The 16,133-nt window shown below is 42.5% G+C and overlaps 1 protein-coding gene across 7 annotated transcripts in view; it reads right to left on the bottom strand.

The window, feature by feature from the left end:
• Positions 1-16,133, bottom strand: part of CUX1 (cut like homeobox 1) — a 271,733-nt gene that overhangs the window by 89,083 nt on the left and 166,517 nt on the right. For all 7 annotated transcript variants that reach the window (XM_032707449.1, XM_032707450.1, XM_032707451.1 and 4 more), the window contains exon 9: positions 10,362-10,410. In XM_032707449.1, coding sequence (XP_032563340.1) covers positions 10,362-10,410 — 49 coding nt within the window. The remainder of the gene's footprint in view (positions 1-10,361; positions 10,411-16,133) is intronic.

Here is a 16,133-nt window from a genome sequence, read left to right as displayed (position 1 = left end):
ATCAAATACTAAACGCATCATCTGCGCTATTTGCTCACAACATTGTATTAAATGATTTTGCATAGGTTCTGCAGCTGTAATTAAAATGTGATTGTAAAAAGTACAGTGTCGTGGCACTAATAATGAGAGAGGGCACACAACCTATTGTGTGCCTGGGAAAAATGGTAACAGCACTAAAAAGGCACAAAAAGAGAAATATGAGGATAAATACTGAGCTAATGATCCACATTGAGATAAATTATTTCCTTGTATTTTGTTAGATATGGAGCTACATATATTGATCTAATAACTGCAAAACAACTCCAGCAAAGCAGGACAAGTTACTACACTGTGGCACTTGCTCTTGCATCTACTGCTGTATAAGTAATGGGTTTTGCAGCCTTGAGCAATTCTGCTGATGGCTCCCATTCACTGCAGCATTGTTTGGAGAATCTATTCAGCTCGCATGCGAGCAAACCACAGAGGATATTGCTAATAGGTGGTACATCTGCATATACAGTGAGCTGTCAGCTGCCCTTTCTGCACAGCCTCCCCAGTCAATTCACAACACCTGTTGTGATCCTCGGAATAATATCTGACAAGATTTCATACCAGGCATTGTTAAAAATACATCGGCACAAACTTCGGGCAATTCTATTTGGGAAATACTCGTCAATTTTCCTCTTCCCCCCAACAAGAATGGAAGCTTTTTAGAGCCAGAATTACAGATGTGTTCAGCGTCTGGAAAGCACTTTTGGGTGCTATTGCAATATGAATTATAAATGACACACAAAAACCTATTAAAAGAACAGTAGTTTCAAATCTGAGCACTTACAAGTTTGGAAAAGCCAACCCCGAGTGCAGGGTTTTGAGAGGTGGGATGGCACCACACAGGACCTGCTGTTGCTTTTTTCCAATGAGTCTCTGCTCCACCAAACTCTGGGATGAATATTGCTCGGTGAACGGATCTTTGGCTTTGTCCTCCTTGTTCCGTGTGTGACCCCTGCAACTTTATTTACTGCAAGCTAACCCACCCTCCTCTGCTGACAGCATTGATCACTTCCTCAACGGCTGTGTTCCACCACCAGAGGATCTAAGTGCTTCAGAAATGTTAAGGAATGCACTGGCACAGCCCCCACTTGGAGCTATTTGGGTTCCTCAAGCCCCTGGCACATCTCTCTGCGTGGCAGCATCAACCACAGTGTGGCACAAGCTGCCTCTGCCCGTTCCTCACCTGCACCGAGACCCCACACAGTGCCCGCGGTGCTGCTCCCCTGTTAAACCCTCTGGATTTGCCTTCTTCACTCCCACTGTCCCTTGTTTGCCACTCTGTCCCCTTCCTTATTTTGGCTGCTGCAAGCACTGTTTTTATCTTCTCTGAGCTTCACAGTGCCTTTAGCTCCAGGCAGGCAAAAGCCAGCTCATACCTCGCACAACTTAACGAATTCACACAAACTTCCAGAATTAGCCTTACCCCCACGATCTCCTTCCTCTTTTCCTCCTTCCTCTTTTCCTCGTCGCTTCTTCTCCAAAAGTCTTCACAAAATGTCCTCCAAGTGTCCCAGTCCTCCTCCCCACCATGAACCCTTCTCCCCTTCCTGCTCCCACACCGTGTCCGTATCCTGTTGTTGCCGTAGCAGGCTGGGGGAGCGTCTCCCCTCCCCGTGCTCCCCCTGTGCCAGAGTGGCACAGAACCTTACATCACATCCAGGAGAAGGAAAACCTGGCTGGTTAATGTTCACCCAGTGACAGACTGCAGCGTGCCTGGGACAGGCACCGACAGCAAAGCCGACAAATTCAAACCAGATTCCGTTGAGTTTGTGTGAACTCTTTTTTTTCCAGACTCTTACAGGCTGGCTAAACTTGGGTTCTTTTTTTGTTGTTTTGTTTTAACTTCTTTTTTTTATTTTTTTATTTTTCTACTTGAAGCAACAGAAGATACAACCCTGAGAAAAAGGCAAACCCTCCTTCCTCAAGCGCCAAGCCCCTTCTATTAAATCCGAGCACAGCAGGCTCCTCACCAAAACAGCAAGAAAAACTCAGAACATGTGGGGAATTTCTTTTTTTTTTTTTTTTTCCCCCTAATCTTGTTCTTAGAAATGGTTGAACAATTTTTCCTGAAATGAGAAAAGAGAGCACAGCCAGAGACAGGCGCCCAGTATGGAAAATGGATAAACCCAAGGAATCTTGCACAACGTGGAGCCACTGGAAAGTTCACATAACCTTCTGTTTGCATGAAACTATGCCACTTCAGCTAAGAAATATCTAGAGATTCACAGAACCCTAGAATGGTTTGGGTTGGAAGAGCCTTTAAAGACATCTTGTTCTATTCCCCTGCCATGGGCAGGGACACCTTCCACCAGACCAGGTTGCTCCAAGCCATGTCCAACCTGGCCCTGGACACTTCCAGGGATGGGGCAGCCACAGCTTCTCTGGGCAACCTGTGCCAGGGCCTCACCACTCTCACAGGAAAGAATTTCTTCCCAATATCCCATCTAACCCTGCCCTCTGGCAGTGGGAAGCCATTCCCCCTGGTTCTGTCACTCCATCCCTTGCGTGAAGTCCCTCTCCAGCTCTCCTGGAGCTCCTTGAGGCACTGGATATGCCATAGCACAGTTGCTTTTCATCCATCAGTGCTAAAACTATTATTTTCTTACTTCCAAATCCTATGTACAGTCAAGAAAACCCTCAATGACCAGTGACAGTCACACAGGTGGCTTTGATGAAGATCATGCAAATCTACTGTTGCCAAAAAAATCCTATTTTTCTAGATAGTTTTCAGTCACACAATTCCTCTTAATTCCTATACCACTGTTTTTCTAGCACAGAACCACCTCCCTGGTAAGAAAATATTTCAAAATACTTTCATTCTGCCTCATACAGCAGGTAAATATTGTACTGCTCACGGCGGAGCCAGGAGGTCACGCTCACAATGCTGCCACGGGCTTTCCAATTAAAAGAAAGGAAAAGAAAAAAAGCCTTACACAATACATCCAGTTTAAATTATTCTCCTTGTTTCCTGACAAGATAATGAATAGCATGAACCGAGTGCTCTTCTACTTACAGTAAAATGTTAATTTGATCAAAGACCAGTGGTGTGAACAGCAAAATGAGATACTTACACACACATAAAAAAAAAAAAAAAAGTATAACCTTTCCCTTAAAGTTCCATCAGCCAAACTGTATTTCCTCGCTCCATGCTAAATTCAGTGCTGTGTGTGGCAAAATCTTCCTATGGGCGAGGAGTGGGTATTATCACAAGTAATTCTGCTGCAGTTAATGAGCCTGGTTGTGGCAGCAATCACCACGCTTGGAGCTGACATTCGTACTTGCAAGCTGCTGCAAAAGCTGTGTTTCTGAGAGTGAGATCAATTAAAATACACTGGTTCAATGTGCTTTAATTTTCTAACTTTCCAGATATAAAAATTTGTTGTAAAATCTTTAAATGGTCCTAACTTCCACAGAACAGCAAGCAAGGTTAGATGAAAATCAGGGACGTGATACCTCAGGGCTCTGGCACCTATTTTTTCCAACAATGGAGAATTACATCAAAAAAAGAAAAAACTCCACCAACCAGAAGAGGTTGAGTTGTCTTCATTCTTGTCTTCAGGCTATTGCACTTTCCTCTGTGCACTGAAAGGCTGCCAGATAAATGTATTCCCAACTGAAAGCCAGGCATTTACAGGAAACCCATGTTTGTATGAAAATAATATTAACCATATTCTGCCTTTATACAGCACTTCTCCGAGCAAGGATCTCAATGCCCTTTGTAAAGTAAATGTTATTATTCCCATTTTACAGACAGTGAAATCCCAGGATTAAGTGAATGACCTCATCTGCCATAAAGCTGCATAACTTTGCTGTATTCATGGAATAGTTTGGGTTGGAAGGGACCTTAAAGAGCATCTCATTCCGCCCCCTGCCATGGGTAGGGACACCTTCCACTAGACCAGGTTGCTCCAAGCCCCATCCAAACTTGCTTTGAACACTTCCAGGGATGGGGCAATTCCATGGGGCTATGGCACACCAGGAGAGTGGAGCATCCAGTTCACTGCCAAGGGGGTCAGAAATAAAAAGCAAATTGTCTGGCAGTGTCTGTGTGAGCCTTGGTGCAAGGAAAGAGTCATGGTAAGATGAATCCCCTTCCTCATGGAAGCACAAAGCTAAGGATGCCTCACCATGGGTGTGTGCCTCACCATGGTGGGTCAGAGCAAACCCCCCCATGAGCACCAGCACTACCTGTACTGTCTTGCATTTGTGTTGCTAAGTGAAAAGGAGAATTTATTCCATCTGCTGCTCAAAACCATACATATTTTATGGCAATCTCACTTAGCAGGAATATCTTTTCGAACCATTTTCCAATGTGATTTGTTGGAGACAGGAAGGTGCCATACCCAAGGAAATAAAAAATAATCTTGAGAACAGCATTTCTGCTAAAACACCCTGGTGAGGTTTTCTTTCTACTTTTATAGCAGACACTGTTTTATGTATTTTAGTGGCAGTTTGGCTCCAAAAAAATGCTTAAATTCACTAACCCTTCCTCTACAGACCTTAAAATCCAACACTGCATTTCTGTGGAATAAACGGTACCAATCCAGTCCAGATTCTTTAATAAATGGTTCTGTATTTTAGAAAGAACAGTTGTTCTTGTTTTATTGATAACAGAAGTTTCTATATTTGACTTTCATTCCCCAGAAAAAATAAGCAGTAGAAATCTGGGAGCACTATCAGCACTGTGAAGACAGAAAGAAAACCGATGGAAACATTTTGCTTTTCCAAAGGGATAACAGAAGAAAAAAAAAATTAATTCTTCTTTTATAGTTTATACAATAAAGTCCACAAAAAAAAAAAAAGTGTCATGTTCTCTTTCTGCTATTATTCCCAAAATCTAAGGATACCTATATTGGAGTCTGCTTTTTAACCCTCCATCTTCAGATTAAAATACAATAACCCAGGATCAACCAACCCTAACTAAAGTTCTATTCTTTTTCTTTCAAAAGTGTAAAAGCACTTTTTTCTTTTTTTTCAGGAAGCCTAAATTAAAAAGCTTCTTGGATTTATTTTTTTTAAGCTATGTGAACAATGTATAAAGCCAGCAAACAGATTTGGATACCTCAGTGACATGAAACCACAAACTTAGACTCAATATTAAAACCTTAAAATGAGCCTCACTGTCATTTTAAAAATTTAACACTCCAAAGTATTTCTACTTTCACAACCTAGGAATTATTCTTTCCAACAGAAACCTCAGTTTTTCTCAAGCAAAACTGGGTGACTCCAGATTGGTGGATGAAGCACAGAAACAGAACAATAATTTATCTGAATAAATTTGTCATCCCAAAAGATTTGTGACTTACTGCCATAAACACTTACAAGAAAGGTGTAAACTTGAAAAGGTACAGAAAAGTGCTAACCATAAATATTTGTGTAAAATAAACAGCCACACAACTGTAACTGCTGTGAATGCAGAAAAGTACACTGGAGCTTCATTAACTTCCCTGATTGGAAATTAGAATATTCTGGGAATCAAACAATAAAAAATTCAAAGATGCTGTATCCCAAACTATGATAAATCATTTATTTTGACAAGTACGGGTAGTTTAGTTTTAATTATTTATTCTTATACTTCGTAGCATATCAGAAAATATGCAGTGATTTATTGTGCAAAATGAAATGTTAATAAAATGAGTCCCTTCCCCAAACTACAGCATTATTAAATCTTCATGGAAATGTGAGGGTGAACTCGTGGGTTAGTTTTGTTGTTGAGCTGGAGAGTCAGTAAAGTGCAAATAAGCCATTCCTATTGTATTTAGCTCTATTGTGACTTCAGTCCTGTACAGTCACACAACCTCAGGGATGAGGAGAGGATTGGAGAGGGATACTGGACCCCAAGTTCCTCTGCTGTCTGGTAGATGATGCAGTTGCATTTTACCATGAAATCAAGTGGGGGTTATTGGCTTCAGACCTTCACCCCTTCTAAAGCCCCATGTCATGAGCTAATGGCTCCTCTTGAGGCAGGTGTAGGTGAACCAGCACTTTTAATGTAATATTCCAGCCCTTTTCTTTAATAATAAAAGCTCTGAGGGCTTTCAAGTGGAAAGGTTACTCTCCAGGTCACCACTGAGATCCACCTCACCCTCACAGTGGGTGTGACTTGGTGTACTTACATCACCCTGAGCTCTGTCAGTCACAATGGACTAGTCCTGCCATAAATTCCCCCCCAAGATCTTGGATTAACAGCACTGAGCACCTGGATCAGCAGCTAAAGAAGGGGCTGTCACCCCAGTCACTGTGTTGCCACCACCTTCTCCTCTCCAGCACCCACCTCTGCTCCAGCCTGCTCTGCTCAAATGAGGGATTAATTTCTCCCACAATTATGGTTTGGGGGCAAATTCAGTTTATACCTTGTGTTACTGATACAATGGAGAGAGACGGAGCTTTGCGGTCACTTCCCCTTCTTCTGTCTGAGCAGAAAATTGCAAAGCTCACTGGTATTTAAAGGTAATTATTTCCAGGAGCCAGTAATTTGTTCTGGGGATGACAGCACACAAAGTAGCCCAGAAAGCTCCTGCATGGGAAAACTTGAGGATCCAAATGAGGAGAATAACTGGGAGAAGAGAGGTGATGGAGTCTGAAGAAGAATGGCCCATGTCTGACCCAGCAGGACACCAGGGTGGGAGTCACAACATCAGCTCTGTCCCTAAGGCTTTTATCATCCAGCATATGGACACCTGGACCAAGGTCAGTGAGTACATCCACACCCTCATTCCTGCAGAACTGGAGAGGGAAATGGCCCTGCCCATCTCTCAGGAGCCACAGAGGTGTCCCTCACATACACGGGAAGTTCTGAAGTGCCAACTCTGGATTTTAAAAGGGCAGTAATAGAGAAAGGGATTTTCAAGAAATATCAGCTCTTTAAAAATTTACAGCAATTTTTTTTTTTTTCCACATTTTCAGTGGAAACATGTAAATTTCTGCTCCAAATCCCAGTCTTTCGGGTCAGTGTTAATTCCAGAGGAGCAAAACATCACATCCAAATCAGCAAGGCAGTCTATGCACAAAGCAGGAGTCGTGCTGAGCACTACTCTTTAAAGGTAGCCTTAATAATGGGGAATGAGTACTTACTGAAATGGTAAAAGGAAATGTTAATTTAACTATTAAATACATAATTAGGTTAAGTACTTGTTTCTGCAATTGTAACACTTCAGCCTGATGCAAACTCACTTTCTGGCCTGTGCAATAGATTTAATTTCTTCTATTTTTTTTTTTCAACTATAAAGAGGTAAAACACAGGAATTGCTGCTACAAAGATTACTTAGATATAATTTACCAAAGTGTTTTATAAAGGTAAAGCATCACACAAGGCAAAGACTATGAGGATGTTTCAGCAAATGAGCTGAGCTACTGCAGCAGCTCCTGCTCCTCTAGCAGTGAACCTTCCCTTCCCTTCTACATCTCCTCTGAGGCCACACACTCCCCTTGTGACCCTCATGGGGCCCCCAACACAAGGAAAACATGGACTTGCTGGAGAGAGTCCAGAGGGGGACATGAAGATGCTCCAAGGGCTGGAGTCCCTCTGCTCTGGAGCCAGGCTGGGAGAGCTGGGGGGGTTCACCTGGAGGAGAGAAGGCTCCAAGGAGACCTGAGAGCCCCTTCCAGAGCCTAAAGGGGCTCCAGGAGAGCTGGAGAGGGACTTGGGACAAGGACATGGAGGGACAGGACAAGGGGGAATGGCTTCCCACTGCCAGAGGGCAGGGTTAGATGGGATATTGGGAAGAAATTCTTCCCTGTGAGGGTAGTGAGGCCCTGGCACAGGTTGCCCAGAGGAGCTGTGGCTGCCCCATCCCTGGAAGTGTCCAAGGCCAGGCTGAATGTGGCTTGGAGCAACCTGGGATAGTGGAAGGTATCCCTGCCCATGGCAGGGAGTGGGATGAGATGGTCTTTAAAGGCCCTTCCAACCCAAACCATTCTGTGATTCTGATTTTGGCACTGCGGCCTCTCCCATGGTTTGTTGAGCTGCCTCCATTTGTTAAACCCACAGAAAACAAACTTGGCCCCTTCATCCCAAATCTGCAGTTACTGAGTTCACTGGACTCAATGAAAGGTCCCCCAGTTGCAAGAGCTGCTTTTTGGGAGGGGATGGGACTGCAGAAGCTGGAGGGGGAGACAGAGGAGGAGCAGATGGGGAAAGGGAAGACAGAATCCTCTCTTCTGGCTTTACAACAGCTCAGATGAACTGCACACTGATGGTAATGTACAGACCCAGCTTTTGCTGAATTACAACCAAAGAAAGGGTTATGTACAGAAGCAGTTATAAATTTTACCTAATTACAACAAAACCACCACAATAAAGTAAAAAAAAAAACCCAAATAAAAACAAATAAACCACATTGCAGCTTTGTTACAGTTAGACAGAAAAATAGCATTTCTGTATAAACATATACAATTGATTTTAGTATGGCAGTGGGGAAATCAGAAATACCTATTCTTTAACTACAACCCCCTTTCTACTCTGAGGGGAAAAACCCCACAAATCCTACTGGGTAAATCATTGCTACATTGGCAAAATATAGTGCTTTTGCAAATATCACAAAATAATTCTACCAAAACATCTTTAACACCTACATCATTTCTAAAAAGTCTACATATTTCCAAATAATTACTAGCACTTTAATAAATATTTAATGCAGTCTACAAAAGTTCTTTGACAGAACTAAAAACCCACTGTGCAAACACCAGTTTGCTTTTACTGACTAAATAATCAACCCAACAACCTACAAATCTGCTTTGAGCTTCATTAAGGCATTAAGGGGCTGGAGTGTGTCCAGAGAAGGGAATGGAACTGGGAAAGGGTCTGGAGCAGCAGGAGCAGCTGAGGGAGCTGGGGGGGCTCAGCCTGGAAGAAAAGAGGCTCAGGGGGAACCTTTTCACTCTGTACAACTCCCTGACAGAAGGGTGTAGGTGGGAGTTGGTCTCTTCTCCCAGGTAACGAGTGATGGGACAAGAGGAAACAGCCTCAAGTTGCTTAAGGAGATGTTTAGATTGGATATCAGGGAAAATCTCTTCACTAAAAGGGTTGTCAAGCCCTGGTACAGGTTGCCCAGGGCAGTTGTGGAGTCCTCATCACTGGAGGGTTTAAAAGATGCAGCACTTGGGGACATGGTTTAGTGGTGGCCTTGGCAGTGCTGGGTTAATGGTTGAACTGGATGATCACAGAGGGCTCTTCCAGTGGAAATGATTCTGTGATTTGTATTTGTCCAATTTACCAAGAACTAATGTAAAGGCCAAGACACTTGCAAGACTTGACAGCTGCACCAGGGGAGGGTGGGGGCTGAAAGCTGATCTGGCAAAAGGAAAAAGGCAAAATCAAACAGCAGCTGGAGGAGGGGGTTCATTTTCAACAGGAGCAGTGGCCTGATCTGGCTCCCACAACCACTGCTGACAGCACAGGGCACCCAGCAGGACCACACGGAGGGGAAGGAGCTGCCACAATTCCTCCTGGAAGTGAGCTGCTCTTAGGTGAGGTTCAGCAGGATTATAAATCCATAACCTGAGAGATTTAGGATTGTAATCTCTGATTTTACCCTGACAGAGGGTTTAATGAATGTCACTGATAAGCAAATGCCTGGTTGAGGTTTCCCTCTGTGAAACCACCACCTGCTGTGTGTGTGACCTGTGAATCCTGCCTGTCCAGGAACATCTCCTTCACCACCTCAAACAGCCTCTCAAAGCACAGACTGCACCAGAAGGGCACTTGGCTCGGGTGTTGGGTTTGGATTTTTTAAAAACTTATTATCTTAAGAAGTCCCATATGATTGTGCCACTTTGTCAGGATGGTGGGAGGGACATTTATGCCAAATCAGCATCTGCAAATCAGCATCTGCAGGAACAAATTACTTAATTCCTTCCTTGTCCTACATGGCAAAGTCTGATCCAACCCTTGCTAAAAATTAATGCACCAATGAAACATATCAGAAAAGGAAGAGAAAAGAAAACTCTGGAGAAGTCCATAAAAGCTGCAGCTCTGCCACAGCCACAGGGCAGAAGCTCTTTAATTTGGGTAAACCAGTCACTTGAATGTCTGAGTAGGGACCAGCATGATGGATTTAGAAACATAAAGCCAAGAATAACTACAGTGGGAAATGTAAGTTTAAATTATTAGAAGGTAAATATATGGGAAGCACCACTCTACTGTGCACACAATCCTTGCAGAGCATCCCTAAAGAGCTGTATTTTGCTCTAAATTTGCATATTTTCTTACTCTACACAGTTATGACTGCTAAGTGCATATAAAAGAACTGTCATGAAATCCAAAAGAGAATTAAAAGAGAAAAATCAAAGTCACACTCAGAATTTTATGGAGGGCTCATTTAAAATCCTACCTGATTTGCTCTTTCAAGGTCTGTCATGATCATCTCGATTTCATCAGCCCTGGGAGAACAAGAGAGCAGAAGTTCTGTTATCACATGAAGAACACCTGCTACACAAGTTTATGCACGGTAACAATTGCAACATTCACACAAACAATAACCATTTTCAATATTTATTTATCAAAGGACCCAGTAGGACCGATCAGCTCATCCTCTGACTGGTGGAATCCTCTTGGGTTTCAGCTCAGTGGACTGGTTTGCAAGGCTCCAGTTCCTTTGCCTGTTCCCTTTTTGGAATGAAATAGGCATATTAATATCTGAGCATATTCATTTGATCTTTTCTCCCCAAAATTCTGCACAAGGGCAGTGGCATTTTTCCAACACCTAAAGGTGCTTCACAAGTGATAATTATGGAAAAGTCAAAGACTGCAGTTCTTTGGTCAACTACCCATATACACATACACAAAAGGAGCCTGTTACTCTTCTGTTTCAGTGTGCCTGGAAGTTTGGTTCTAAATTTGGCTAAAAAAAAAAATATCAGGAGGTCAAAGAGACCAAGAAATTTAATTTTACATTATGCGGAAAAGAGTTTTTTTGACACAGATTTATCAAACTCTAAATTTAGACCCCTAATGCACTTTGCAAAGCTGAATAAGAAAGTCAAAGGGTTGAAAACTATACAAACAGTCAAGGAAAAATAGTGTTAGGTGGCAGCTCCCAGACCTGACCCCTTAAACATGAGCATTTCTAACACTTCACCCACACAAACGGAGCCAACCCTTAAGCAATCTTTTCTTATCTTCATGCTGAATCGTGGGCAAATATTTCCCACTCAGGCTCTCACCTGGGAAAGGTACCAGGAACAGGGCTGACAGACCTCAAGAATGTTCTGTATCAATACAGTAAGACATATTATTCTCCCCAGACATTTTGCCTGTCTTGTATCCCTGGACCATATGGAAGCAATAAACACTGTCCTCATCTCCTCTGAACAGCAGCTTTACCAGCAAGTCCTTTTGCAATCTGCCAACACCATAATGTCTGGGTTTTGTTTTTAATCTGTAGCAGATCATTATCAGTAAAAGCTGTGAAATGCTGGAATTCCCTTCCTCTGCCCATGCAGAAAAGTCAGGGTTCATTTTTGTGCTGATTCCCACAGAAGATCCATTTCCCTGTGCAGGTGTTTGTTAGGAAAGATCATTAATTGAAGTATGTCAAGGTTCTGGCACTGGACCATTACACTGAATATTGACTTACTCTTCAACAGCATTTTAGATTTCTGTGTGTACACTCAGGGAAATGCAGTAAGAGATCATAATAAGTAAATGTGCATGTACATAAATTAATGGAAAATTATTTTTAATTACAGCCTTTAATGTTGTTGGAGCAACATGAACCGCCTTCTGAAAAAATCTTCTGGACAATAATGGAAAACAGATTAACATGTGTTTTCTTGGGCAGGAGAAGCTAATGTGCTCTTAAATGGGAAAAAATCCTGCACAGGATGTTTTGAATTAATAATAAATAATGGCCATTACTTACTGAACTGAACAACCACTGTTTGGGTAAAGAAGGATTGAAGGGAGCAGCCCAGGGACCGACCTGGACAGATTCATGTCAGCCTACAATAACACCTTCCATCTCTTTGGCCTCTGTAGTTGTGAAACATCTTTTGGTTTAGACTCCAGGCCCAAAATACTTACGAATGAACCCATAAAAATTACAGTATTTCCCATGGAACACACATCCCTAAGACCATGACTCCCACTCCCCTGTATATCTGTAACAGATAAGAGGGAAGAGAGCATCCTAATGCACAAAAAGATGCTCCCCAGCATTTCACAAATATTTTTAGCCAGGATGGTTTAAGGATCCTCTTTATACAAGCTTATGCATTCAGGCTGAATTTATGTGTGAATGCCTCAGGTTACATGGAGCCAGTAAATGATGTCTGGACTATGTCACATCCCTCCCAGATCAGAGCTGGGAATGTCCCACCCCGGCACACCGGCCACAGCTCCAGCCAATCCTGTTTCTGCTCCCTTCTCTGTAGGGTTTGAAGAATAAAATCCCTGCCTTTCCTCTCAAACAGGGGGTGCCAGGTATCAGCCAAAGGTCTGGAACACTGAAGAATCTGAGGAGAGTGAAAGACTCAGAAGCACAAAGCCCTTGGATGGGGAGATGAAGAGCTTTGGGATTAGAAGGGTGGGGTTTCAGTCCAGGCAAGGAAACACTTCTTCTTTTAGCAGAAAAGAAGGTGACTGATGGGGAAAAGATGAGCACGAAGAGGCAGAATGTGAGAGGTTTGGGACCCATCCAAGGACCCTCAGCTAGTGAAGGGGAGCCAAGGGTAGGAAAACTGATGGAGACAGCGAGGGAAGGAACAGAGGGATGCCTGAGGCCAGTGGACCAAGGGGAGAGGGGACCAAGAGCAGTAAAGCAGAGGAGCACCCCAAGCCAGTAGGAAGGTGGGAGGCTGCCAGTAAAACAGGCTGAAAGAACAAGATGGTGCCTGAAAAACAAGGTGGAAGGACTCAGGACAACCCTGCACTTCAAATGGACAGAAGTGTTAATACTGGTGTTTGTGAGCTGTTCCGGCCGGGGTCAGGATTTAAGAGCTCTATTACAGCACTGGGATCCGCAGCCAATTACAAAAAAAAGCAACTGAGGATATAGAACACCATAAAAATGACATTTGTGCCCTTCAGCACACACAGATAATTCTGACTGAATCTAGTAGAAGTGTCAAACTGTAGCCAAGGGCAAAATTGTCCCTTTGTCCTTGTATCCAGACACACCAGCTGACTGATCCTGAACTCCCCTCTCCATCCTACATTTTTTTCTCCCGAGCTTTTCAGCACTCCTAATGAAAGGATGCAATATCTCCAAAAAATTCGAGCAAAACACCTCCAGCCTCGCAGTCTGCACACCAATGGAGGGTAATGATGCAACTGTAAGTGTTATCTTTAAGTAAAGTAATGAATTAAATTACTCTGTATTCTTTCCTAGCACAAGTGTCAACAGCATTCAGGAGAATCTTCAAAAGGAATTCAGGCTTTTCATTTTAAAAGCTCAACTACCACATCAGTAGCTGGCACTCAGCAGCCTAAAATCACGTATTTGAGAAAGTCTCTAATAGCTGCATTCACTGTTTGCTCAGCACAACTATTTATTATAAATTACAGTTCTCACACCTTTTATGCACTCACAGAAACAACCTGCATTGATTTATTGTTTACAAAGCACCGTGTTGAATTCAGACCTGTCAGGTACAAGGCAGCTCTGCTTTGCTCACTGAATTAGTCCCACACAGGTCATTTTTGATGCATTCACCATCCACCACACTTGCTCATTTTCAGCCCTTCCTATTTCAATATTTCTCTTTATTTCCATGGAATTACTTGCCAGGCAAAGCACCATCCAGCTCTAGGCTGATGGCACCTTGTCCTGCAGGTCTGCACTGAAAACCTGGTGGGTAACTTGAAGGGAACAATGGCCAAATTCATGGAATCACTGAATCACAACATAGTTTGGGTCGGAAGGGAACTTAAAGCCCATCTTGTTGCACCCCCTGCCATGGGCAGGGACACCTTCCACTAGCCCAGGTTGCTCCAAGCCATGTCCAACCTGGCCTTGGACACTTCCAGGGATGGGGCAGCCACAGCTTCTCTGGGCAACCTGTGCCAGGGCCTCCCCACCCTCACAGGGAAGAATTTCTTCCCAATATCTAATCTAAATTTCTTCTGTTTTACTTTAAAATGCTTCAGCAAATCCATAGTAATACTGACCCTAAATTTCTGCCCAGAATCATCCCATGTGAACTAAACTCATTTACAGGAACCAGAGGTCTGATGATTTTACTTTGAACCTTCTTTGTTCCTGAAGCAACACACATCTTGGTCTCTTGTGAGTGCTTTGGTTCCCCTTCACCCCAAGAGCTGAAGGCAAGGAGAAACCTCCCAAAGTTCTCTCTTTCTTCAAGCAGATACAGAGAATGAGGGTAATTAGTAACAAGAGGACCTTCTGCTAAAATACACTAATATTTTTGGTGGTTTGCATCAGATTTCTACATTGCAACCTAACATTAATCAGGGTTTGGTCAAGGGTGATACTTTCTTAACACTAAAACAGATCATGAGAGAAAGAATGGAGAAAAGCTGTCTTCAGGAACAAATATTATCTACCCTGTGTTTTTGCATTTCACAGATAATATAATCATTCATCTGATCTAGTTTCTTACAGTCTCTGTGCAGAGGAGAAGTAATCATGTAAGCAATACAGTTCTTCAGGGTGTATTACAGCTTGTTCTAAGTTTCCACGTTTTCAGACTAAGGAATTCAGGAAATCAAATTTTAAGCTCATGCTTTTGGAGCTACAGAATCAGCAGCACCAAGTAAAAAGAATCTGAACTGTTAAAGCAGCATGACCATGAAATATTCCATTATTTCTTCTCTTGGTACTGTGTTTGAAGTGAGAAACAAAATGCATTAAAAGCTATAGATTTTACAAGACATAAGCTTTTACCAGTCATGAAACAGCCCTCAAAGCTAACATGCCACCTATAAAAAACAACTTAAGGAGTTAGAAAAAAAACCCCAAACCACCCTACTTTTCAATTCAATTGCTTATGGGAAATAAAAAGTGCAGAAAGGCTCAATTTTCATTTTGAGATCAAGATAACAGATTAGGCTTGAACAGCACAACAAGCAAGCAAATTCAAGGGTGGGTAACGTGTAAGAAGCTCGGTTCTTCTTCTAAATAAAATTAAATTGGATGAAACCCCTGAACACCATGAAGTTATTCACTAGCAAGCAAGAAGAATCTGGACTTTATGATTAAAATCCAGTTGATCCAACTCCTTCCTTTAGCTTAAAGAGGCAGAAACAATTCCTTTTTTATTAACATGACAAGTGAATGGCTTGCCAAATCTTGTGGCTACAGCCCCCTAAAGATTCAAACTTACTCAACCTTGAAGGAAACTGCTGTTGGATTCTTTATACATGGAAGAACTGAAAAATACAGATGACACTCTGGAAATTGCAGTCAGTGGCGTGGCCAAGAAACTTCGCTACCAGGGCAGATTAATACTTTGGTTTGGCAAAAAACAAGCAGCATTTTTTCCCACACATTTGTTTTCTTTAAAAACATGGAAAAGTTTACTAGTCAGAGCAAATGGTCTATGGAGCCAGTGGGGCTTGTTAAAACGTTCTAATTACCCAAGCATTTAGGCAGGCAATTTCAAACTAAAAGCAGACATTATCAACTAATGTGCATTTATGTTTAATTAAGGGAAAAAAGAGGAACCCTCCTTGTAACGTATATCTGTGATCGTCACAGAGCAGATTTTGGCCAAATTAGGTAAACAGCTCAGCCTCTCAAAATTACAGGCAGTATAACCCAGCACTTGGCTGGCACAAAACGTGAAGAGTTATTTGGGGCATTTGGGAAGGGAAGAAAAGAAGGAGAAGGGCCAAAGCACTGAAAAGAAGAAAAAAAAAAAAAAGAGGGGGGAAAGAAGAAGCGCATTGAATTTTTATTTTTTCAGGTTTCAATAAAATTTTTATCAGGGAAGGTTCCTGGGTCTGGGAAGTAATTCTGGATCACTACACAACTGCAGAATTGCCTGCAGCCCAATGATCACGGCATTCACTCAGGGCACAAGAGCATCCCAGCATTTGAATATGCAATTCTATTTTTTCTTTGAGCAAACCAGGATGACAAATTTCCTACCCAAATTTAAACCTCTTCCTAAGCATTTCTGGTAGATCCCCTCACCTAACCTCT

The sequence above is a fragment of the Chiroxiphia lanceolata genome, chromosome 20 (genome assembly GCF_009829145.1).
Source record: "Chiroxiphia lanceolata isolate bChiLan1 chromosome 20, bChiLan1.pri, whole genome shotgun sequence".
In the NCBI taxonomy this organism is placed as follows: Eukaryota; Metazoa; Chordata; class Aves; order Passeriformes; family Pipridae; genus Chiroxiphia; species Chiroxiphia lanceolata.
Note: the sequence above shows the minus strand (reverse complement) of the source record. Positions and strands in the feature narration are given on the sequence as shown.